The 24,798-nt window shown below is 38.5% G+C and overlaps 4 protein-coding genes across 6 annotated transcripts; 2 read left to right on the top strand and 2 right to left on the bottom strand.

Annotated features, from left to right (window-relative positions):
* Positions 1 to 28: 28 nt before the first annotated feature.
* LOC139102851 (fap1 adhesin) lies at positions 29 to 14,569 on the top strand. 3 transcript variants are annotated; one of them, XM_070657008.1, is made up of 9 exons: positions 29 to 466; positions 584 to 7,836; positions 7,966 to 11,820; positions 11,884 to 12,090; positions 12,161 to 12,280; positions 12,374 to 12,631; positions 12,707 to 12,823; positions 12,914 to 12,985; positions 13,088 to 14,567. In XM_070657008.1, the coding sequence occupies exons 2-9, from the start codon at positions 910 to 912 to the stop codon at positions 13,157 to 13,159; spliced, it is 11,628 nt and encodes a 3,875-aa protein (XP_070513109.1). In that variant the 5' UTR covers positions 29 to 466; positions 584 to 909; the 3' UTR covers positions 13,160 to 14,567. The 3 variants fall into 3 exon arrangements, with proteins under 3 accessions (XP_070513109.1, XP_070513108.1, XP_070513107.1); XM_070657007.1 differs by having other exon boundaries at positions 584 to 11,281; positions 11,387 to 11,820; positions 13,088 to 14,563; XM_070657006.1 differs by having other exon boundaries at positions 584 to 11,820; positions 13,088 to 14,569.
* A 150-nt stretch (positions 14,570 to 14,719) lies between these two features.
* On the top strand, positions 14,720 to 16,365 carry LOC139102856 (ADP-ribosylation factor-like protein 16). The gene is made up of 2 exons (XM_070657017.1): positions 14,720 to 15,968; positions 16,045 to 16,365. The coding sequence occupies exons 1-2, from the start codon at positions 15,762 to 15,764 to the stop codon at positions 16,363 to 16,365; spliced, it is 528 nt and encodes a 175-aa protein (XP_070513118.1). The 5' UTR covers positions 14,720 to 15,761.
* Positions 16,366 to 16,383: 18 nt separating this feature from the next.
* On the bottom strand, positions 16,384 to 21,241 carry Pic (DNA damage-binding protein pic). The gene is made up of 5 exons (XM_070657015.1): positions 20,849 to 21,241; positions 20,618 to 20,766; positions 17,582 to 20,307; positions 17,065 to 17,461; positions 16,384 to 16,967 (listed from the first exon to the last, which is right to left on the bottom strand). Exons 1-5 carry the CDS (start codon positions 20,916 to 20,918, stop codon positions 16,884 to 16,886), a joined length of 3,426 nt encoding a protein of 1,141 aa, XP_070513116.1. The 5' UTR covers positions 20,919 to 21,241; the 3' UTR covers positions 16,384 to 16,883.
* A 698-nt stretch (positions 21,242 to 21,939) lies between these two features.
* On the bottom strand, positions 21,940 to 24,217 carry LOC139102855 (protein HEXIM1). Its single transcript, XM_070657016.1, has 2 exons — positions 23,795 to 24,217; positions 21,940 to 23,414 (listed from the first exon to the last, which is right to left on the bottom strand). Exons 1-2 carry the CDS (start codon positions 23,984 to 23,986, stop codon positions 22,398 to 22,400), a joined length of 1,209 nt encoding a protein of 402 aa, XP_070513117.1. The 5' UTR covers positions 23,987 to 24,217; the 3' UTR covers positions 21,940 to 22,397.
* Between the last annotated feature and the right edge of the window lie 581 nt (positions 24,218 to 24,798).

Genomic DNA, 24,798 nt, shown 5'->3' with positions numbered 1-24,798 from the left:
CTCTTTTTTTTTTTTTCTTTTTTTCCTTTCTCTCTCTCTCTCTTTTGCTCATTTTTTCTTTTTCTTCAGCCCCTCCACGGCGATGCATGCGTAATCAAATCGCATGGTGAGCCTATAGCCGAGTTGGCCGCGATATCGGCGCGCATGTGTATACAGGCGTATAGTGTGAGTCGTATTACAGCACACGGACAACGGAATCTAATCGTGAGCTTTAGGAGAGGTGACGCGTTTTGTTGGGAGTCCAGTTTTTATGTCGACGACAGTTAAGAGGTGCTTAAGAGGTGCCACGGTCATCCACGAGCTCGTGCCGTTTGAAAGTACCTCGGTTTCGCGCTGGCTCCACTTACAACGCAAATAACGCCAACTCTAGAATTCTCCTGGGACAGCGCGGGGACGAGAAGGCACAAGAGGAAAAAGAGAAATCGGAGACGCGACGAGCGTTAAACATCTGATCTGTTCGACGCAGGTGTGTGAAATCGGAATTTTACGGGTCTGAGTTTCGTTGCGCATGTGGTGACGGGCGATGCATTTTTCACTTTTCGGTGACTCCTTCCTCGGTCTAATCGCACGTGTTTCTTTGCAGTTGACGAAACCTTGCCGGTGGAAATCAGTTGACGAGTCGCGTCGTACGAGAGGTTAGGTGATGTGCTCCTGTCTACAGTGGAGCCTTGAAGTTTCTACTTTCAAGCCGACGAGCCGCGCGGAAGCTCAGTGATGTTCGACGTCCCGAGTGCACAAATCGATGTGAGAGACGAAGTGTGAAGCCGCGAGGAATGACATGACTCCGATATGCATATACATTTCTTAGAAAATGTTATGGTATGTTAAATTATTAAAGATCGCGTGGTGCTAGCCTTGTAGGATTTTAATGAGATAATATCGTGGAGTTAAGATAAAAAAAAAGGTGAAATGAGTTATAATAATTTTGGTCGAGGACGGGGCTTTGGCCCACAGGCTACGCGTGCTGCACGTCGTTTTGGTAGACCTCGACTTCCACGTCCGCCTTACCGTCATGTGGCCCCGCCGAGATCAGGACGACCAACGCCATTCGGCGCATCCTGGCAGTCGAATAATATGTTTTTTCAGCCCCATCCACTACGGGGCAATTCGCAATTTAGGATAGACAATAGAAGAAGGAGATTGCACGACATGAGGTTTCCTGCTCCTAGCAGATTGCCCGTCCCTTCGAATTACGAGGATGTTTCTCAAATAGCACCGAGCAATTTACAGGTAGAGACTGATCAGGATGAAACAGTGTCACAATTCCCTCTACCCGGCTCTGAAGAAGAACGGCAGCAAAAGATAACCGAAACAGCGGATCGATTGAAGCAAAAGCTTTCCTCTTTCTCCAGCAACGACATGGCTAATATTTGGAGCGCAGACATGCCCCTTGACGGAGATTACGTAGATAATAAATGTGCTCCTGTAGTTCCATGCAAATCATCTGAACTTAATCTGACGTACACGGATCTAAAGGATATTGGAAAAATTAATTCTGATAATGCAAAGCCTGACGACATCCGAGATGCTACGGATGAATTTAATGTTGTAAATAATATGGATACCAATGTAATATTAGACGAAAACGAAAATGGATCTCATTTAGCGATACCTAATAACCAAATGACAAATCTGGAAAATGTGTCAGACGATAATAAATATATGGAGAACTGGGTACTCGACGAATCAATTGACAATTTTTGTGATTTAGAACAATCAAATTTACATGAAGATAATAATACTGAAAATGAATTGTTAGAATCAGATTTTCAAGAAAAATGTGATACATCGAACGCTAATACATTTTCAAGTAATATTTTACAAGATAATCAACAGCAAGATGATCATCAAAATATTTTACAAGCGACAGACGTATATCCCATAAATGATACGAATGAAAAACAAGATGAGCATAATGAAACTTTTAATTTACAGACTGCGTCATATCCAATTGAATCGGTAAATCAAGATATTTTACAGGAGGAAGGTGAAAATAATTCGCAAATTGAAGAGGCATCTTTCACGAATGCAGAAGTTCAAGAAAGTGTCTCAAATATTCATGCGGAAAATTCAAACAGTAATAGTGCATTGATACAGCCAGCGCCAGTAAATAATATTGAATTTAATAACCGTGTGCCAATAGTAAAAGAAAATTCTTTTAATAACGATCCACCTAAATTGTCTCCACATACCGAACCGGAATTACCTGTTGATTTTGATCCGACCACTCCGCCACCGACTCTATTGAAACAAGCTCAACCACATATATTGCCTTCATATTCAGTGCCGCCTGAATTACCACCTTTATTTGATCCTACGGCACCACCGCCAAACATCAACTGCTTACTCGGACCACAAATACCTCGCGAAAACGTACATCCTGCGTGGAACAATGCTCAACATTCAATGCCTGTTATCTACAATAATATGGAAGTTCAAACAGGTTTAAATGCACATGGTGGATATATGCTTCAACAATTACCGCCAGAAATACCCAGCCAAAGTAACGTTTATCTGCCGCCTCCTGTTGAGTCAATAAATTATTCTCCAATGTATCCTGTGCCATCGAACAGTCATTCTGGAATTAGTGCACATGTTCCGGCAATATTGCCTCCGATGCATGTGGCACCTCCTAATACTTTTGTAGTTGCGCCTTCTCTGCCAGAGTTCTCATCATCTTCCGATATGCTTTGCAATGAGAATAAAGACGATGGTCTGAACGACATGCAGGAAGCAATGAAATTTGCAGAGGAAATGACAAATTTAGGAAAAACAAATAAAGATGGGGAGTTAAAATCGAATACTAATCTTCTCTCTGAAAATAATAAATTAGTTAATCCTGTTGGTAATGTGGAGTATATAGCGCTGCCTCCAGGAAAGTCAAATGTCAAAATTAATAAGCAAAAAAAGCGAAAAGACGTCATGAATAATAAAAAGAAAATAATAGAGGAAAAACAAAGTGCTTTAAAACATCCTTCATCAGAAGAGATCTTACAAGATACAAATTTGAAATGTAAAGAAGCCTTGTTAACAAATGAACACGATCGTCCTAAAGTAGTATTTAATTTAAATAATAAAACAAGAATAATAAATGCTGTGACAGCGTGGCAAGAAAATAATGAAAAGAAAAATGGAACGACGCAATTTATACAATCTAAAAAATTACGTACGGCACCATCAGTAATTAAAAAGAATTTGGAGAGTACATTAAGACGAAATAAAGAAAAAGAAAAAATTTTGAAAAGAAAAAGGGACTTTGAAAATATAAAGTTATCCGAGTCAATTGCATATCGTGACGTAACACTGCCTCGTAAAAGACGACAAAAGGATGTTCGTTTAAAGGAATATCAAGGTTCTAACGTTTCACCTTATTCAAACATCGAAGTACAAAGGCCGAAAAATCAAGAAAAAAACGAGATAATGGATACCACATGGAAGAATAAGATTGTCAGTCGATTTTTGAAAATGAGTAAAAATGATATCTACAACATGGTGAATAATACTAGTCTTCGTAAGTTCGATGTCATAATGAAGCGTCTAGTCAAGGAGAAAAAACCTGCGATATCTTTGGAGATGAGACAAGCGCAAGACGAAAAGATGAAATTATACGATCAGCAAGAATTTATGAAGCAGTTAAGTGCGATGTTAGACACCAATGCTGTTGTATCCGTCACGGATTTGCCTACAGAGTTTATTCATCATTTAAATGAAGTATTGCAATTAGATGTTCAACCAGACAATCATACTGAAATCGCAGCAGCTTCGAGCAGCCAATGTAGCTACTCGCAAAATAAAAATTATCCACTCGAGTCTGCAGCTTGTGTGACAGAATCCGCAAGTAAAACAATTACGTCGAACGATGTTAATCCGAAATTTATGAAAAGCAAAAGTCATGCGAAAAAAGCGCTATGTAACAAGAACGTACAAATACATAATGCTAAAACCAGTGATCTTAGTTTAAAGAATTCTACTAACGTAACTGATGATTTTAATATTAGCAGTAAGTTGTTAACTTTACAGCATGACTTAGATAATATATTTTCAGAAGTAACGAAGAAGATTCAGACCCCCGTAGCAGGGAAAAAACGTAAGCGCTGCAGCATAGAGGAACAAAGCGCAAATAAATTCGACGATGCTGGCGAGATTTCGAGGAGTGCAGAGAAAGAAGCGTTCTTGGAAGATGATAGTGCACACAGATTGGAGAGTTGCGCGCGCTGGGATGAAAAATGTGATAGGTGGAAGAGAAAGGAACGAGAAGACCTCGATGCGTACCGAAATCTTACCAAAGAAGAATGGGAAGCGAGACATGGAGCACAGGCAAACGCACAGCTATACTCGCAGTCGCTCTCGCAGTCGCTCTCGCAGTCGCTCTCGCAGTCGCTTTCGCAGTCGCTCTCGCAGTCGCTTTCGCAGTCACTCTCACAGTCACGTTTACTGCCACCCTTGCCGGCACCGTCTTTTAGCACAAAAAATATTCTGAGCAATAGGAATCCGTCGAGTAGAAAAGAATACGAAAGCAACATTTATCCACGACGCCGTCATTCGTCTGAATCTTCGAGGCAACTACCAAACACAAGGCACAGATCTTTAGAAAAGGATAAACATAAAAGATCCAGGCGACACAGCGACGATAGAAGACATAGCGTAGAATACGTAGAACATGAATTTAATCACGACAGCAGCAGTAACAGCAGCGATTGTAGCAGTGACAGCAACAGCAGCAGTAGCACCAGTAACACCGACAATAGCGAACATACAAACGTTACGAAATTACTCAGAGTGATAAAAGAGAAGGAAAAAGTAGCCAAACAAATGTCGCTGAGCGAAGCGATAAGAGACGAGGTGAATGCCGAGATCGAGCGGGAGAGAAAATCGCGGAAGGACCTTAAGAACAAGAATCGAAAGCAGAAAAAAGAGCGTCATAAAAAGAAAAAGAAGCAGAACAAGAAAACGACGAGCACCTCCGACTCCTCGGAGGGAGAAACAGCTGACAGATTATTAAAGGAATGTGAAATCAAGAAAGAAATCGTCGAAAATCAAGTCGTGCAACAAGTAATTGTTAAAGAGGAAGTAGATATCGGCCAAGATAATATCGAAGACGCTGCACATTCAAATTCTTCGAGCCTCGTCGTAGAAAATAAGGCGGCGTATTTGCATTCGCATAACGAATCAGAATCTCATTTAACGCAAGAAACTCCGCCGGTTACTATCAATCCCACGCAAATGCATACCGAGGACAGACTGCCGACAGCCTCCCCGACGCAACTCAAAACTAAGGCGCAGCTGAAGCAGATGCCAGAAACGTCGGACTTGAACGATAATAAAGTTCCTCTCGCCGATGTATTTACTTACGTCCCGGAAGATTGGAACACGGTTAATCCGGCGAACTTATCGGAAAGCACGGGAGACACAGATAAATCTTGCCAGAAACCAGCTGACGTTAACAGCGGTCAAGATAAAATTATTTCATCGACGATCAACGATTGTTCAAACAAAAATAATAATACCGAAGCAGATAAGAGTGAAAGTATATTACCGCAACAAGTGAACGTAACGGCGAGCGTTACGAACGAATTATCCGGAACGCAAGACGACAAGGACTTATCTACTGATAATGAAATCTCGGGAACGTCGACAGTTGCTCCGGTAGCACCGCCGGTGTCCGGTGTCTCGTCTGCGAATACCTCGACTCAGAAGCCAGGAGCCAACAAAAAGATTGACATAAAGACGTACTACGAGCGCGCTATAAAACGTCGGGTCAACGGGAACTCGGAACCGAAAAAGGCGACGAAGAATCCTGCTAAATCGACGCTAGAAAATCCGCTTACGCCGAAAACCGTAGAGCCAGAAATTGCACCGAGTAAATCTACAGTTGTACAGTGTTACAGTGGCCCGATTAAGGATCCGCGATTAGCATCGGCAAGATTAGCTGTTAATCCATCCTCGACGACGATTGCCAAAGACAGCGCTGCGCAGATAACGTCAGGTAAAAATGTTCGGCAAAAAGAGAAACGAGTAGCAAAAGAGCCCGCGGAATTAACGTCAAAACGTTCTGAAAATAAAGACACGAGTCATATCGTCGACGGCGATAGCGTCGTTAAAAAGATTAATCAGGATAAGCCGAAAGATAAAGAATTACCGGCTGCTAACGATGCGACTGCGGATGTTACGTCTAAGATCGCTGAATCGAAATCTAAGAAATCCAAGAAGCACCCGAAAGTTAAAGATAACGCAACTGATAAAGCATCGCAAGGCAAAGCTCCGCCTGATCCTAAGCGGTTTAAGAATATTCGGTCGGAAGGTGGCAAGGAATTGAAATTGAAGAAGGAAACGACGAAGGAGCAAAAGGCGAAGAAGAAACCGGCATCGAATGATCCATCTACTTTAATTTCGACGAAAGCGTATTTTCCTTTGGACAAGGTAACGACGGCAGAAGAGGAAAAGAAGATCGATAATACCAGTAACATAAGTAAAGTAGAAATTGAACGGCCGCAATTAACATGCAGCAAAGATAAGGCTAAGGATAGCAATGCGAAAATGGAATCGTCAATAATTTCCACGGGAAACACCGATAATGGTAACGCATTACAGCAAGATAAGACGAAAGAATGTTCTTCGAATGTTATGAACGATATTTCCGAGCGCGAAAATGCAGAGAAGATTGTAAATATTAATAAAAACGTTAATACGCGTCAGCATTCTACTAAAACGATGCGAAATAAAGAAAGCAAAGAAAGTAAAGAAAGCAAACGTGCGAAGAAGGCAGGAGACGTCGGTTTGGTAAATAAAAAAAGTGCGAAAAAAATTTCTAACGTTCCCGATGTATCGGTGGCTTCTAAGGCCGCTTCTAAAAATAATACCTCAAGTGATATCAAAAAGATGAAGGAGACTTTTTCTGCGTGCGACACTCGGCGATCCGACGCGAAAAAAGACGCGGGACTCTCGTTAAATAATAATGCTGACCAAAGTCAAATTAAAAAGCCGCTTAATCAGGAGCCGTTGGAGAACGCGACGAATCGTGATACTTGTGTGTCGGATGCAACGTCTAAATCGAATAGTATTGACAAGCAAAGTAAAAGGAACGCGCAGGCAACAAATATTAAAGAAAATAATGCCGTATCAAACGCATTAGACGCGTGTAAATCCGCGAATGTAAATCAAGAAAAATCTCAGTCCGCGAAGAGCGCTAAGCCGTCGGGTTCGAGCGAAAACTCTCGGGAACAAGGTGCCGGCTTTTCGGACAGTTCGGGAAGTCCGTTCAAAGGCTTTCTTCAGAATACCGTCGATTTCAAACAATTGAACTTGTTCGATCTGAAAATGAACCAAGCTAACGCAAAAAAACAAAAGACATTCACGTGCGAGCATAACGCGAAACGCAGTGCCGGTTGCAGCAGCGATATCAAAATCAAAGAGCGACAGAATTACGAAACGTTGGAGTCCGGTACTGATTACGCTAACGACACGGGTATCATCGTCGACGAGCGATTCGAGATCGGTTTCGGTGACGCGTTACTAGTTCCAGATAAAGAATGCGCAAAGGGCGACGGCGTGACGACGGATACAAGTACCGTCGAACGTGCGAGAAAATCGTGTGATATAAACACGTTGAACGATGACGATATCAACATCGGCGAAGGCAGTGAAGCCGACGGGCAACTAATGAGTAAAGAAGGTTACGCGTCGTGCGCGGGGCTGGTGATTAAGGAATCCATGCTCATCAATGAAGAGGACGATGTCGGCCCGAAGGATCTGGCGAGTAAGCTCAAGACCACGACCGATCCCAGCTTGTCCGACGCGTTCCAGGCGACGATCTTGGACGACACGCCGGAGAACCAGGTCGACAGTCATATGTATTTGGAGACAAGTGGGTCCTCGGAGAAGGTCACTTCTCCGGGTGACAAACTTCCGGGCTTCGGTTCCGACGAGCAGCTCGACAACATGTTTTACTTGGACGATCCGTTGCAGGGCACGACCACGTTCGACAACAAGGACGACGAGTTCGAGCCCGAGCCGGAGCAGTTCTCTACCGATCATCCGCGGAGCCTACGCTTCGAAACGGACCTGTCTAAGCCGGAGGAGCGTAATTTCGGCCTGAAACACATGACGGACGGTGACATGCTCGCCAGAACACCGATTGATACGCCGAAAACGCTCAACGTTCCGACGAAAGCCGCTCTGAAGGAATCTGCCACGACGACGAATCTATTTTTCAAGCTGTCGGATAACGTACCGACGACGCCTATAGAGACGCCGCGCGACGACGCAAGCTTGAACTATCAGATATTAGCGCAGCGCGCGGACGGACAAAACAATATAAAAACGTCGCAAGAGACTCGTAACCTGAGTACCCAGTCTCAAGACTTTACAGACGTAAACACGATATCACCAATGCGAGGCAGCGTCGAAACAGTGCAGAAAAACCTTCCCGAGGACGTAACTTCTTTCGGTAATATCAACGAGCGCCTGCCCGGCAGTGTACAACGCAATCCAGTTGTCGAATTACTCAAGATGAAAGAACTCGACGAGCTGCTGGAGAAGAGGCAGCGAGGTGTTTTCGAGAAGGTCGAGAGGAAAAGTTTCGAGGCTCGGAAACAGCACAACGGCACAATCGTGCCCAAGATAAAGGACAAGCGGCAGATGAAGCACCAGTCGAGAAATATGAATAAACTCAGCCTGGTGAAAAGGCTTAAAAAGATGAAGAGAACCGGAAAACTCGCCGACACGGGGAAAGAAGCCATTATATCGAGAATGCTGGAGATCGATCTCGAGATGCACAAGCTATCCATGGAGAAGTTGAAGCTGCACGAGTTATTACACAGTAATATCTCGTTGACAAAAAAACCTGTGACAATCGACAACGGCAGCGGCAGCATAATACCAAAGACGACAGAAAACATCGCTGCTGTTCAATCAGAGGTATATGAGATATTGACACCATTAACACAAAGCAATAAAGTAAGTTACGCTAAGCAGGCGCATTCCTCAAGATCGTCGTTGTTTAAGGAGAGAAAGAGAATCGCGTCTTACGATTCTGATAAGGAGATCACATACTACGTGCCTCAGAAGACAAAAACGCCTGTGATAAAATGGAAGAAGAAGCCACGATTGGAATTAACGTCTCGGCGGGAAGAGACCGAAGTGGAAGATGATTTTGACGAGACAATGGAGCACGAGCTAGACGAGGCAATCGAACGCGATTTTGAAGAGACAATGGAACATGATTTTGACGACGTAATGGAGCAGGAGACTTCTGTGAATGAAAAACCGGAAGACGGGCTAACCGCTACGTTTCCAGATGTGCAAGAATCTGATTTTAACGCTGTTGCAGATCATACAGCGCAAGAAGAAAAAATCACTGAAAAATCTGACAAAGAGATTAATTGCGACATTGATCAAATCCATGAGATACATTTGGATAAAAATATAACAGAAGAAAATTTGAACCACTGTTCGGAATGCCAAGATTTAGCTGAAACTGAACAAGCAAAAGAGTCTGATATCGAACAGCAAATCGATGTTCCATTATCAAACGAAACGCCGAAGACGAATTCTCAGTTGACGAACAATTTCTTGCACAACACATTTGAATCATTACCTATATACTCTGATGACAGTACATGGGATTCTCTAGTTCAAAACACTGTGTCGGAAATGAACCAGAACAGGAAAACGACTAGCCTTGCTTTGCTGGACAAGGCGCTCAAGAAGGAAATGGCCAATTCACAGAAAAAGAAAGCGATTGTACGTAAAAAAAAGATGCAACTGAACACCATGCTGAAGACGGTTAACAAACTGACGCAAGAGGAGGAGGAACTGCCTCTCAATAAACTGTATATCATGAAGTTGCAACAGCAACGAGACCTGCTCGACTCGCTTGATTTGGTCAGCCAGAAAAAAGAAGATGCAGATCTTGTTCCCGAATCGAACGTGGACGAAGTAATTAATGCTGTGGTAGAAAACAGAGTGGACGATCTTCGTGAACCTCGATCAGAAGCACGAGTCACCGATGACATTCTGTCTACGTCTAAGGCCTCTTCTGCATTGCAATCCGATAGCCATCAATTTTATGTCGACGCTGAAGCAAACGCAAATTCAGATTGGCCTTGTCGAGAGAAAGAACAGATGGAGGAGATAGCAACGCAACAAGACAGTAACGACGAACTTGGTACCGATGGATCGCATCACGTTTTTAAAGTCGTTAACCGGGACAAAAATCCGATAGTAAAATCCGACAGCAGCATTGAGCGTAAGCCCGAAGAAATTCTAACGCAAAGTCATTTTTCAGACTCCAACCACGACTGTTCGAAAGATTCAAGCATATCGAATAATTTTGATAAAGTATCCGAGCAAGAAAATGTAATAAAAGATGATTTCAACTTGGGACTATTGCAGAAATTAAAAGATGCCGAGCCTAATGTCGAAGAAGCTGGTCTGGTTAATTCTACAACTAATGTATTTTTAACTAACTCCGAGATATTGAAGAAGGAGATAAGTTCGCAAAGTACTTCACAAATTACTAAGTCGATCGTGGAAGAAAAGAGCAAGGACGATGAACAAAATATAGTAGATGCAACGGAAAGAGAAGAAATAATTGATAGCGCGAGTAATGCACCATCTTTAACACATTCGAGCACTGCAAAATCTAATCATGCTACCGAGGATGAGGAATCAATTGACAACATTAAACCTGACACTAAGATAATAACAAGTAATCTAAAACATGCGTCGAACGTTTTAGATTCTACTGAAAAGACAGACACAAAAGAAATATCAGATATTGAAGCTGAACATCTCTCGAACGATGTACCTGTTTTAAAACAGACATGTCAAAGTATAGAAAATGCAGCTGTCACAGAAAAAGAGAAGAGTACTTTTGAAAATAATTCGTGCACATTTGAAAAAATCCTGGATTATGATCAAAGCACTAGCGATTCTGTTTCAGCTGATTTAGCAAATAAAAGATCAGAGGAATTCAGGGAAGCATCCATTGAACGTAAAACTGATTTAGAGATCGCGTTGACTTCATCATCCTGTCCAGACAGTAAAGCAACCGCAAAAGATGGAGAAATAAATAAAAAGCATCGTCGCAAAACCGATAATTCAACGCCAATTAGAAGGAGCACCAGGAATGAAAATGTCAAGCCTAATACGATAAAGGATATCGATACGAACAGCAGTGAACAACAGCCATGTATTCTTCATGATCATGAGAAAAATGTCACACGAAGCAGAAGCAAATCTCCTGCATGCGCAACACACAATGAAAAAACCACAAATAATGGTAGGAAGAATAGCACAAAAGTTAATAATCGCACCAAAAAAAAACCATATACTAGATCTAAAAGAAAGAGCAAAAAGTCGGTTAAACACTTGGACTATATTGCAGAATCCGAAGTTTCGGAGAACAACACCGTGGTAATTGGCAAGAAGAGGAAACATATAGAGTATCAACTGAAAAACTGTAAAGTGAAATTGATCGATTGTAAATCCATTCTACTTAATTATATTAATCGTGAAACTCTGGACAACCTTGGAATATTTGCCGTTAATCCTACATTGAGTGACTCTTCACGTGTGCAACATATCACAAGTGATCAAAATACTATTTCTACTACAACTTCTGGTAAAAATTTATTTTCCTTGAATGAACCCTACAATAAAACAGATCTGAAGATTGAAGCTTTAGAAGAGAAGTCGATCGAAGAAATTAGTGACAAAACTTTCACTGAACAGTCTGTTTCACAAGTAACAGAAACCAGCGAGGAGGAATCAACGAAGATGCAATATACGGTCCATAAAGGCCCTATTTTAGATATTAAGGTAGCAATTCGATAGACGATTTTATTTAAAATTATAATTAATTATAACATCTTTTTTTTTTAGATTTTTGAGAATTCTTTTCTAGCAGCAAGCGAAGACAGCAAAATATACAGATATAGTCAGACGTCTAATGGAATATTAAATATTTATCAAGGTCACAAATCTGCGGTTACATGTCTATATATCTATAAGCCGGATATTGCAGGAATTAATAAGGACCTTATGTATTCTGGCTCATTAGATGGTACCTTACGTTGTTACAATATAATGGTAAGTTTTAATCACTTGAGTGATAAACAGTTTTATTGAAAAATTAATATTAAAAAAAAAAATTTTTTAGACCGGCGAATTAATAAAATCTCCGGCACAAATAAATAGTCCAATTCAGTGCATGGATCAAGCATGGGGAATAATATTTATTGGTACTAAATCTGGACATGTTTCACGTTTTCATATTAAGGTAAGCTTTTTTTATTCGAATACATATTTCTCAAAAATAAATATATATAAAGATAAAGTATATCATATATTTATACATATAAATTTATTGCAGACTGGAGTTATTAAAGGAAATAGTATTCCGTTTTCGGACATGTCTGTACTTGCACTTAAAGCGACAAATGAAGGCCCACGAAGAATTCTCATTGTAGCATCTCGAAATAAACCGATAACTATCCGTGATGCACAAAATGGTTTGTTTCTCCGTACAATTAGCGGTCAGAAAAATCATACGGTATACAGTTTATTGCGCCACGAAAATTTGATTTATTGCGGTACAAGTAGCACATCTATAAACGTTTTTGACTTTGCGGTAAGTAAGATAACAGCTGTCTTAGATATTTTTAAATATAAATTAAATTGTATCAATCTTAAAATATAATTACAGACAGGCGAACAAATAGTTCAATATGATGCGGGTGTTGGTATTGTGTGTATGCGGCTTTACAAGCAATTACTTTTTGCAGGCTGTTACAATGGTAATATTTATGTCTTTGAAATAAAAGTGAGTATTATATTATTGTCTTGATTTTGACATTTATCAGTTAATTACGACATATTTGCAACATTTCTATTTAATTAAATTTTTTTATAGACTCGTAAGTTGGTATGTAGCATACAAGGTCCGGGAAATATGTTGCTGAGTATAGAAGTTGTAAATAATCAGGTATATATTAAATATACAATTTTTTTTTAGTTTAAACTATGAAATAAAATAATGCATTAATAATGAATACTAATTAAACTTTTCAATTTTATTATCTTTTAGATTATAGCAGGAAGTAAAGATAAGCGTTTGCATTCATGGCAAATGCCGACTCAAGTACGTGCCTTACTTTAAACGATGCTCAGAAGAACATTCAGAAATTTTCTATTTCAAAAATAATTAATTGAGAAAATAGTTAACTAAAAACTCGCAGCAATTGGATAATATATAAATATAAAGCAAGAAATATGTGTTATGACTTAATACTTAGAAAAATAACATACATCTATATTTTCAAATTTTTTTCACTATAAATAGCGTGCGTTGTGCATTGTAAGCTGCATTCAGTAAGTACATTTATCGATAATTATGCGTATTTTGCATATAATTTATGTTACTTATGCTATACAATTTTAGAAATAAATACGTATAATTATCGATATAAACACATTTTGAATATGGGCCTTAATTGTCTTTATTTATGTCATAAATACATAAATGAATATGTGATAAATACTTGCTAGATAAAAGCGTAAGATACTAAATAAAATAAAATAATTACAATTAATATACTATATAATACTGAATTCAGTATAATATTATATGAAGTAAAAGCTATTTATAGTGTGAAAATACTGACGCCAAAATTGTTATTAAAGATTGAAAGATTACATATCTATAGTATATATTTGAAAAGAGTTTAGACTGAACTAATGCAATACCGAAAACTACTTTATGTATGGTCTGCACACATGAACAAATTAGAAATTTTTTTAGCTGTGTAGTTTAAAAATTTGATATTTAATATGTGTATGCTTCAAAGTAAATTTTTTATTAAGCACATATCAACATTTTAATGCTGTTTAAGAATTATGGTTAAAAGTATATCACGCAGCATTCTTTATTCAAGTGATATTCTGCAGACATCATTTCGTTGTAGTAACTACATTTTTATACAGTAATTTTTAGTTACTTGATAGACGTTTAATCAATGCAAAATTTAAAAATTATATATATAATATTATTTTTTTAATAAGATACTATCTTATTAAGATATCTCAAATATTACTTTATTAAGTTATTTTTGAAATTGCATTTAAAAATGTTGACAATTTTAGATATTCTTAAGATAGAGTGCACTATGTGGACATGGTCTCAGTGATTTATTCTATTAACTATTATAATTAATGCTCTTGTTCCTCGTCGCTTTTTAGCAAAGATTTATTGCTACGTTACCTGTTTCTAGAATATTATAGATCTTTTTTTTTTTTTAGTTGATGTGACTGATAGTTCATAATTTATTTTTCTTTTTCTAGTATAAAGGAAAAAAAGGGCAAATTTTGATTTATGAAAGTTAATTCAACTATGAAGATTTTCGTACATCTTTAAAAAGATCTTGTTTATGACGTTTTTTTTATATTTATGTTGTCATATGTTTATAATAGAAATATATTCTATCATTTATTAACTTTTATTTTATCGTAGTAAATATTACAAAATGTAAATAAGGAATCGTACCAAAATGCACAACAAGCCATTTTATTCTAATCAGATAACTAAATATCAAATTAAAGATAATGTATATGTTTTATATTTGTGTAAAAAAGAGAAAAAGATAACGTTACATTTAATAAATTCTAAATGTATAGGTTGATATACATTTATAATTATAATAAATTAAATTACTTTATTTATTATTGTATATGTGGCGATTTACTGCATATAAATTCATGTATGCAACAGAATTACTATACTTGATAATGAAAGTCGTACATGTTTGCTGTTACTCGTCTGCAAAATCTGATGAATGTACAATATACAGAAAATTACTGCCAATTCTTAAATAATAATTTGACATTAATTCTCTACGTGCAAAATTTTATAATTAAATAGTTTTTTTTTGTTGCTGCAAGAATAAACAGATATTAATTTTTTAATTTGATAAATAAGCCTCTTGCAATAAAATTGTAAAGGCAGTCGTATCATATTTTTCACATTTAGAAAATGTTAATATAGTTAATTTATAATCAATTTACACACATCGATTAATCACATTCGTTCATACATGCTCAAGTTTAATATTTTTTTTTATCTTATATATTTATTTCTTTAAATCACAGGCTACAATAGAATTATATTTTCAATTGAGATGTTACAATAAGTACACCGAAGGGCAGATACGAACTTTTGTGCAGCGAAAGCGACTAGCGTACGTAATCCTAGGCAGCAGAGACAGGAGATGAGAGAACGGGAAGAAATCAGTCATCGGCAAACTGGCCGGAGCGGTATATTACATGCAAAACATGTGAAACTCGACGCATACAACGCTACAGTAACGTTCGCTAGCTGCCGTCGCCACATCTGCCTTTCAGCGTACAATAATAAGATAGATAGAAAAAAAGTTAAAGTTTAAAATTGATATATTTAATGTATTTTATAGACATAAATAGAATTAGTATTAGATTTTTAAGATATTTAATTTTTAATCGGTGCCATATAATTTAAGTAGTATATTGTGCAATTAAAATATTTTTTTATTTTTTTAATTGGAATTCGATCATTCGATCCATGGTTTAATTCTGTAGTGGTATATTCTTGCGGCGAATTGTTAAATCAATACCAGTCTCTTGTTCCTAGTAAGTCTCGAAGAACTTACGTCTATCAATTGAATAATTCATAGATGCTAGGATAAGGTTAGCAAGAAAATAATAGATTATAAGTGTAGAAAAAAAGGAATATGTGTCTCTGCCTTGGACCGTTTAAGTCAGGTAAAACCCTTCTAATGAAAAGTCTCCAAGGAGACGAAATCGACGATGCGACTCATACTGTGCCTACCAATGGAGTGAACATATATACTGTAAAAAATGATACCGGCGAATTTGATATGGTAATTAAGGAAATAGGTGGTAATATGGCACCTATATGGAAGCATTATTTTGATAAGGTATTATATAAAAAAAAAATTGAAATCAATGTATGATACAAATCAAAATACATATTGTACTTTTTTTCATTGTCAGATTTATAAAATAATTTACGTACTGGATACCAGCAATCTTTGTCAAATAAGTGCCGCAGGTGTGCTCCTCTATTCTTTTCTCGTCGAGCCCAGATTACGAAACGTTAAAGTCGCGCTCATCTTGAATAAAATGGATGTTTCATATCGTCAAATGAGAAACGAAGCTCTGCTGATGTTACAATACGCGCGATTGCAAAAGGAAGTTACTCAAAAGATCACCGTGCTGGAAGCCAGTGGTATGACAGGCCAGGGGATTGAAAGTTTACGCAGCTGGCTGTTCGATCCGGATACATTGAAGGCTACGCTCAAAGCTAATAAGTAAGCGACGAGAAAGAACATCTCCTCAAAATGTATCATCCTTTTTATTTACACTCGATCTTATAAAGATACAAAGATATTACTCTATAAATCTTGGGGCATTCCTTCAAAATATATGAATGTTGTTGTTATACATTATTTCTACGGTGAGTTTAAAAAATACTGCAATGGACGTTAATGTAACAGATGAACAGTAAAATAAATTTACACACCATCTTTAAAATTTTTTTTTAAATAAGAAAAATTTTGTAGACAAGAGAACGGATATAGAATAAGAGGTGTTAGAGAGAAAATTTCCGTTTCGTAAATCAGTGATAAACAAAAACGTATAAACAATTGTATTCCTGCTTAATTAAATTAGCGTTTGAATCTCTCCTTTCTATATATATATATATTTAATGTCAAAAATATATATATATATTTATATATATATAATATATATAATATAAATATATATATATATATTTGACATTCTTAGAGACACATTTCATGAATTTAAAGTATCGTTTTATTATATAACATTTAATGTATCCTTGTAAGATCCTCTACTATTTTTACAAGATCGTCTACCGTCGATTCCTTTTTCATGCCACTGCCATCATCGATCTGTGGACAAATATAACATGTTAAGGAAAAATTAATTCACATTTATGCAAATGTATACATACATGTATAACGATTGAAAGAATTTACAATCAATTACCATAAGACCCATCGCAACTTCTGCCATTTTTTCATGATTCAGATCAAGGAAACTTTCTATCAGGTCGCCGTCTATGAATCCCTCGCACTGCTCGATTTTTAATTCCGTATTAAAACTTCTCCAGAAATTATGCTCTATTTTACCCACGCTTTTTATTACGCTGTTTAACTTGTCTTCCATGTTGCGCAGAAATTCGTAAAATGTAAATGGTATTTGCGTAACTAAACCAATTGCGCCGCTTACAGTGCCAAATAATACGCAACCCAAAGTCGGCGTACTCGATTCTCCCAAATTTTGCATTACCAATGATCCGTGCCGGAAAACATTAACCATGTCACCTAAATGAAATTGACCAACTTCCTGCATTTGTTGTCTCTCATCCTCCGATGTTGCGGCACTAAAAAAAAAAATTCGGTATCAACTCTCTTCCGTATACGTCTCAGATTAGAAGAGTTCAATTCAAAAATTAAAAATTAATACGATAAAAATGTGAAAATTTATATTAGCTATAACATACCTGTCTTTTTGACATACAAAAAGATTAAAGCAGTTTTCGGCCCCTAGAAAAGTGTCGTCGTCTAATATTTCAATAGCGGTCATCCAATTAGGATTATAATCTCTAGCTATTTCCTCGAAACTACCTTCCATAGTTTTATATTGAAGTAACGTGAGGGATCTCATTAAATCTCCCACTAAGACGAAGTCGCCTTTGGTTTTTAAATATAGCGCTATAATGTTGTTAAAGTGGCTACATTCTAATCTAAGCTCCTTTTCCGCAGTCCATTCGAACAATCTGACGGTGCTATTAATACTTGCTAGAAGCTTCCCATTAAATTCAACCAAGGAATAGCACGAGCCCTTAATTTCTTTTTCTGCAACCTGTGTAAATTTGCCCTCGCTCCAGTGATACAGAAGAATCCTGCCCATCTTAGGCTCAGTCTCGTCAGGATTTATAAACGCAGTTCCGACAACAAAGTAAGAGGTCGGATCCTCGCCCAGTCTTGTCGAAATCAACGATAGCGCATATTCAGTAGCCATCAACGTATGTGCGTGTAAAACTTCGAAAGTATGTTGATCGATGATGAGAAGATTGTGAACTTCGATTTCTTGGCCGATTTCACTGGCCGTATGTCCGCTAGGTTTATTATGCGAGGCGACATGACTGCTAGTCGAAGTAGATGCTGCTTGAGTAGATGCAGAATGCCTGACGATGCTCACTCCGCTGCTTTCCTGTACATCAACGCGCATTGTAATTACGCCAAAGGTCTGTGAGCTTTCCTGATAGGCAATTCTCCTTGGAGACTCGCCAAGCGGAACTGTTCTTATATGTAGCTTTTGAATTTCATCAATTGTACCGATAGTAACGGTGCTATCGGTCGCCAATGCCAAACTGTCGGGATATGATTCCGCGTTCAAAGAGCACATGTGATTCACCTCTTTCAGATTGACATTGCTGAAAACAAGCTTGTGATTTGAAGAATAAATTACAGTGGGCCTATCTGAGCAGGCAAACACATTCGTTGTGGAGAGCGATCGAAAGGTTTTAAGAACAGTAGGTTGTGTGCCCAATGTAACTTTCTTTTTGTCCGAGAGCATACCAGTTTTCCGTTGTAAAATAAAATAGTACATACTGCCGTCACCCAATGCGCAAAGTAAATATGTATTACCTTCAAAGCAAGTCATTAATATGGACCTAGGTATAATCTCGCCTCCGAGAAGTTCCTTATTAATCTCTTCTAGATTAGGCAGAGTTAAAATACGAACAGATATGTCTGTCCACAGTCCAACGGCTACAATTTTAGCATCGCTTATGCCATCTAAAGAAGAAATATCGAGGCATGCCACTTCATATTGTAGCGTAATGAATCCCTTGGATACGATTTGATTGCATGAAATTTCTATGTAAAATAGATCATTTCCTGTTGCACAAAGAATTTGCGTACCGTTACATGCTACCACGCTAATAGTCCTTTTATTTTGTGGCTCCCATTCGGAAACGACCATTTTACTCTCGTATGAGATCATTCTAACAGACTTTGGAGTTATTTGGATAAATAAATCGTCAGTTACGTTGCCTGTATGAAACGTTTGCTCGTCTGCAACAAAACCTGGAATATCCGTCTCTTCGACTTCTTCGCCGTTTAAAGTCAAGATTCTGGTCTGTCCGACAAACGAAAGCACTAATGTGTTGTCAAAATTTGAACCACCGATCTTTAGCGCCCACATACCTTTAATTCCTGGTAGATCAATACTCGCGTGTTCTTGTATACCTATACCGTTTCTAATGATTCTGAGAGAACCTTCCTTAAAAGCACCAGAGCATGTAACCATTTGTCCTTGGCCCTGTCGTTCTAAATCTACTACAACCATATCGACAATAGGCGCCAAATTAGTGAAAGTTTCCATAGGTACGCAATAGGATCCATTTTCATCTGCCTTTGTGATTAATTTAATCAATTGAGAATCACCTAGGCGACTACCAACATATATTACGCCATTATCCAAATAAGTTATACATTCCGGTATACTAATTTCGCCTAATAATTCAACTTTTAAATCTTTTACAACCTGTGTTCCATCGGGCTTCTTTTCTTGCTCCAAAAATAACATAAATAAATGGCCAGCCATATCTCCCAACAGATACCTTAATCCTTGATTATCTACCTTAGCATAGCAAGTAATTGTACTCTGTTTTATAATTGGCGGAACTACCGCGACATATGTAGTACCATCGTGATACAGAATACTCTCCTGTCCTATTATTATTGCGCCACAAATTGGAGAAGGTACAGGAATAACCATCATAGCTTCCCGCTCTACATTATCCTGCCTCCATGGTATCTTAGCGAATTCTTTATCTCTTAAATTAATTTCGTGCGTTTTTACATGTCTGCCATTGATATCTTGATGAATGAGTATTAAGGTAGGATTAACACATCCGTGAAGAAAATTAACGTCTTGCACTTGCTGCTCGTCCATACGAATTGAAGAAGCTTTTAACTCTGGATTATCTTTATCCAAGGGTATAATTTTGAAGAGGCCATCATATAACCTAAGACCAATTACTCGTGCTTTTGGATCAATAACAGCTTTAATGCCAGTCTCGGAAGCCTTTCCGATCCGATCTGCTACATTCCCATGAGCTTTTGTTATAATTTCTATATCCTCTCCCTCACCAATACATTCCAAAATCATGGCATTGTATCGCGTCGTTAGTAAAAACAGAAGGTCTTTTTTCTCATGCTGTTAGAAAATAAAAATTTACGAAGTATTATTAATATTTTCACAATAAATTTTATAAAGAATAAATTTATTTACAACACGTCTTATACAGAGTGTTTCGTCTTATATAATTAAATGAAACACCCTGTATTATGTTCGAAAAATAAAATTAATCTGTATTAAAAGTTCAATTTACATTAGTTACTGGACACTGTACTTCTTTTTCTGCCGCTAATTAACAAAATGCATACGTGAATACCAGTAAATGACTGCCATGACGAGTGTAAACATGGCTCTAGAGGAGCGGATCTGAACGTGGAGATAACCTTACCGGCGGTCTGAAAAATTTGATGACGGCTATCTTGCCGTAGATTCCAACTTCTTTTAGAGGCCGCAGGCCCTCCGGTGTTACGAGATATATTTCCAAACGTACATTTTTGGCCAGGATCAAATTTAAGTCCGTAGGCGAGGTGAAATTACCTAAAGTAGTGCAACAACAAAGTGATTATGCTGCTACAACTATGAGGCCGCGTTGTGCAATTACGCGACTTAAATCACTTACCAGTTACGCAGGCAGTGACAGCCGTTGGTTTGTGTGCCGTCACCACGTAATGATGGGACATTGCTTTCATAATATATCGCCTGTCAGATGATAAACACTTCCACAACGGATTTCAGGCCACAACCAGTGCGCTTCGTTACCTGTGTTGTTCAATTTATCGCGCCATAAAGTTGGTCACACTTCAGACTCCGCTAAGCTTCTTTACATGTGTAGACTGGTCGCGATGAGCGATAACCAATGAGAACTCTGCGTGCAAACCTATCAAAAATCGGCCTCCAGAGAATTCGTAGAGCTACTTGGCTCGGAGCTGAAAATAAGCGAACTAAAATCAGTCACGCGACGAAAAATGCTCTGTTTTAGTAGCAGAAATAAAGAGAGAAAGAGAGAGAGAGAGAGAAATACAAGATTTGATAATTCCATGGATAATTTCAATGGGTTTTTAACAGATTTATTAACGGGATTTTTAATTTTACAATTTATAAAATACTTTGTCTTTGTTAAGAAATTTTTCAAGATACAAATTTATGTATAAAAAAAAATTCTGTGAATCGAAGAAAAAAAGCAAAAAGAATGTATGTAAATTTTAGGAAGAATTCATTTCGGACACGTTTTTTTTTCTTATAATTAAACCATACACGTTGGAGCAAAACATAAAATTTATTAAAAACTGGAAATGCGAAAACACTTTGCCTATCTTACAATTTCAGACCATAAACTAACATTTCGTCTTACTGACTAAAACTATACAATTGTACAAAGATTTTTAATCTCTTACAATATACGTCATCACATTTGATAATATTACATTTTATACATATAATACTTCTGATGGGTCTAAATAAATCACATTTTACCCATGCATGTATGTAACATAGTTCTGCGTTAGTTGATGGTCTGTAGACCGTTTCTTTGCAAACATAACTTTTATAATTGGCAGTATGCAAAAGGAGAGAAAATCAGGCTGAAAAACACAAATTTTGTTGTGTCTACAGTACTATAGTAAACGAAAGATAGAAGCAAATATATGACAAGTATGGTAAATACTTTTTCAAGCAGATAACAAAAATAGCATGAACAGATGGAACAGTTCCTATAGAATATTAATCTTATATTTATATTGTTATACATGTATTGTATCCACACGACTGCATGCAGTCTTGAGGGAGAAGAATGGAACCATCAAATGGGATTAAACGATAATCTAATAAGATTTATCAAGTATTAGAAGATCAATTTTTGTTTGATCCCAACAAAATTGATTGAGAAGTCTGCTTCTTTTAAAGCTTATGGGTACTTGTCGCGATCCTGTTGGACTGTGATGTCAAAGGCAAGAAATTACATGCTTAAAATTTTTGCTTGCCACTGTTAAATAAAAACATATTTAGATAAAACGTTATTTTATACCGTTTTAGCTTACTTGCAAAATCTACCCAGAAGCCTTAAATGTTGAATCAATATCTCGCGAATGGATGCAGCTTATCTCGGTTACCGAGAATTTTTTTTTTTTTTAATATCGAACGTAATTACAATATAAGAAGCAATTTTGAATCTATGTGGGTAAACTACCGGTTTCATTTAGAATTATATGACCATTAGAGAAATTGGTAGGTGTTATAGATTTTCTGGGACTTCCGCTTTGGCTAGTATTGCAGCTATCGCTTTTGTGATCTGTTCTTACATTATTATCTAATCTAGATTTATAAGTGTGCTTAGGAGATGTTACTGGACTCGAAAGAGAGCAACTACATCCACTTTGGTTGCTATTACTAGAACTATCGCTATCGCTTTCACTGTCGACACTCGAGTCGGAGCTGCTAGCGCGTAATCTCTTTTCGGTACGCAACAATTCGTTTTCCCGCCTCAGCTGTTCGTTCTGTTGTAACAGATCGTCGATCCGTTGTTGGCAGAGCTTTAATTTCTTCGCTAACTCGGAATCCATAGCGGACACATTTTTATTTTCCGAATCCCTTTCTTCTATTTGATGAATGCCCTTGTTACGTAATCTTTTTGTCAACGAATCCATTTTGGCCTCTAAATGTCTATATTCTTGTATTAATTCTGTTTTTGTAAGCGTGCTCAACCGCTCCTCGTGAACAGCTTCGTATGCGGTTGAAAATTCTTTCGTTAAAAATTCCTCCTCGTCTTCCGGAGACGAGTAAAAATAATCCTCGTCGGAATCTACGCTAAAACTGGAATCGCGTGTACGCGACGGCGCAGGTGGCTTCTGAAACATAGCAGGTACTTCCAGTGATGCAGCCTCTGATAACTTCTGCTCGAGATCCGGTAGATCGCTGTGATCAGCCATGAGAAATTGCGTGGTGTTATATAAAGCTGGAGGCTGCCTACTCGTCTTGGCGATCCTACCGATACACCTACTTCGCAATTGCTGCTGATAAGACAGCTGTTTCGAGTACGGCTTTAATTTCTTATGCTTGGGTTTACCCCTCCGCGTTTTTCTCTTCTTCGCGGCGATGTCCGCTCCATCCTCATGCTGACCACCGTCCTGATCCCCGCTGCCACTACCGCTTTCCAATCTTCCACAAGTATTTATAAGGGACTTTGAATACTGCAAAATAATAAAAATGTAACAATTAATATTTGATACACAGCAACCGTGTGATAATTTTAATTTTACATTCATAATTTAGTTCACACAAAATAAGTCACCGTAATTAAAATGAAAGGATCTTTAATCGGCAATTATATTGTTCAATATTATAAAACTCTGGAGGCCAAAAGTAATTAAAGAACGTTACTTAAAGACGACATTAACGACTGTCTAATTAAATTAATTTAACGCCGACAGAAATATTTAAACAATTAGCAGAGAAGGTAACATGAAATTTAGGAACTTTGGCAGAATAATATAAATTTCAACGAGATTGTAATGAATAAAGCATTTAAAAAAATATTATTATCATCATTTATTGATCGACCGGAACTTACATTCCCTCCGTTGGGACGATCAACGGTCCGCTCCGCGGTCTCGACGACAGATGGCGGCATTCTCTCGGCGACCGAAGGCGATGACGTCGCAGGCGTTGGCCCAGGCTCCGCGCCCGTCGCGTCGCCTACTCCACCATCATCGGCGTCGCCCGACGCTTTCTTCGACCCCGCAATCGTCCTGGACAGCTCCATATCTGCGATACGCACCGCGGCTCGTTAATACACGATGGCAGGAACACCCGCCGACACCCAAGAGTCACTCGCGCGTACTGGCACCAGCCGCTGTGGCACTAGTAACCGTATGCCCGCACCGTAAACAGCGACCGAATCGCCATGTTTGATTCGCCCGTGATTCTACGTACGATAGCGAGGCGCGACATGCTGACGTACCGTCCGGACCGTCCCTACCCCGACTTACGACTATTGCGCGGCCCACTCTTGCGCCATCGTTCGAGGCACCGCCGAGTGCCGGACCGTCCGCGCCTTCTCTCGCGCATGCTGCTTCGATCTCGCTGGATCGCGCCGTGCTACGCGCCGCAATCACCACGACATCGCATATCAATGTAATTGATGTAACACGCATACGTGACTCTTCTGTCATTGCTAATCGTCACGATCGTGGCCGACGTAGAGGCGAACCCGATCGTAAATCATTTCGTTCAACTATTACACAATATTATGTATTACATTATTCCACCGGAATACCGATGGGCATGGGAAACAAAATTTATTCTTCGGCTCTCCTCCCGTATCGGCCACACTTGATTTATTCGTAACCGTCCTCGCGCGCGCTTCTCCCGTACGCGCGCATTTCGGCCTGTCGCACTTCCATCGTTATGAAAGTAGAAATCGCATGATAGAAGTCACTTGAAAGTAGAAATTCTCCAGCGAGCAAAATGTTAACGGTAACTCGAATGGATTCGGATGAAATCACGGTAAATCGGCAGCGACCGCGATCGCTTCCGCCAGCAAAGCTCGCCGACGGTGGATCGCGAACGATCAAA

The sequence above is a fragment of the Cardiocondyla obscurior genome, linkage group LG05 (assembly GCF_019399895.1).
Source record: "Cardiocondyla obscurior isolate alpha-2009 linkage group LG05, Cobs3.1, whole genome shotgun sequence".
Classification (NCBI taxonomy): Eukaryota; Metazoa; Arthropoda; class Insecta; order Hymenoptera; family Formicidae; genus Cardiocondyla; species Cardiocondyla obscurior.
This window is presented reverse-complemented; position numbering and strand designations above follow the sequence as displayed.

Coding starts and splice junctions, on each gene's coding strand:
- LOC139102851 (XM_070657006.1), top strand. CDS start 910: ATGAGTTATAATAATTTTGGTCGAGGACGGGGCTTTGGCCCACAGGCT. Junction 12,091..12,160: donor TACGTTGTTACAATATAATG/GTAAGTTTTAAT, acceptor AAAATTTTTTAG/ACCGGCGAATTAATAAAATC. Junction 12,986..13,087: donor TAGAAGTTGTAAATAATCAG/GTATATATTAAA, acceptor ATTATCTTTTAG/ATTATAGCAGGAAGTAAAGA.
- LOC139102856 (XM_070657017.1), top strand. CDS start 15,762: ATGTGTCTCTGCCTTGGACCGTTTAAGTCAGGTAAAACCCTTCTAATG. Junction 15,969..16,044: donor GGAAGCATTATTTTGATAAG/GTATTATATAAA, acceptor TTTCATTGTCAG/ATTTATAAAATAATTTACGT.
- Pic (XM_070657015.1), bottom strand. CDS start 20,918: ATGAAAGCAATGTCCCATCATTACGTGGTGACGGCACACAAACCAACG. Junction 17,462..17,581: donor TTTGTATGTCAAAAAGACAG/GTATGTTATAGC, acceptor TTTTTTTTTTAG/TGCCGCAACATCGGAGGATG. Junction 16,968..17,064: donor AAGTTGCGATGGGTCTTATG/GTAATTGATTGT, acceptor ATTTGTCCACAG/ATCGATGATGGCAGTGGCAT.
- LOC139102855 (XM_070657016.1), bottom strand. CDS start 23,986: ATGGAGCTGTCCAGGACGATTGCGGGGTCGAAGAAAGCGTCGGGCGAC. Junction 23,415..23,794: donor ATCGTCCCAACGGAGGGAAT/GTAAGTTCCGGT, acceptor ATTATTTTGCAG/TATTCAAAGTCCCTTATAAA.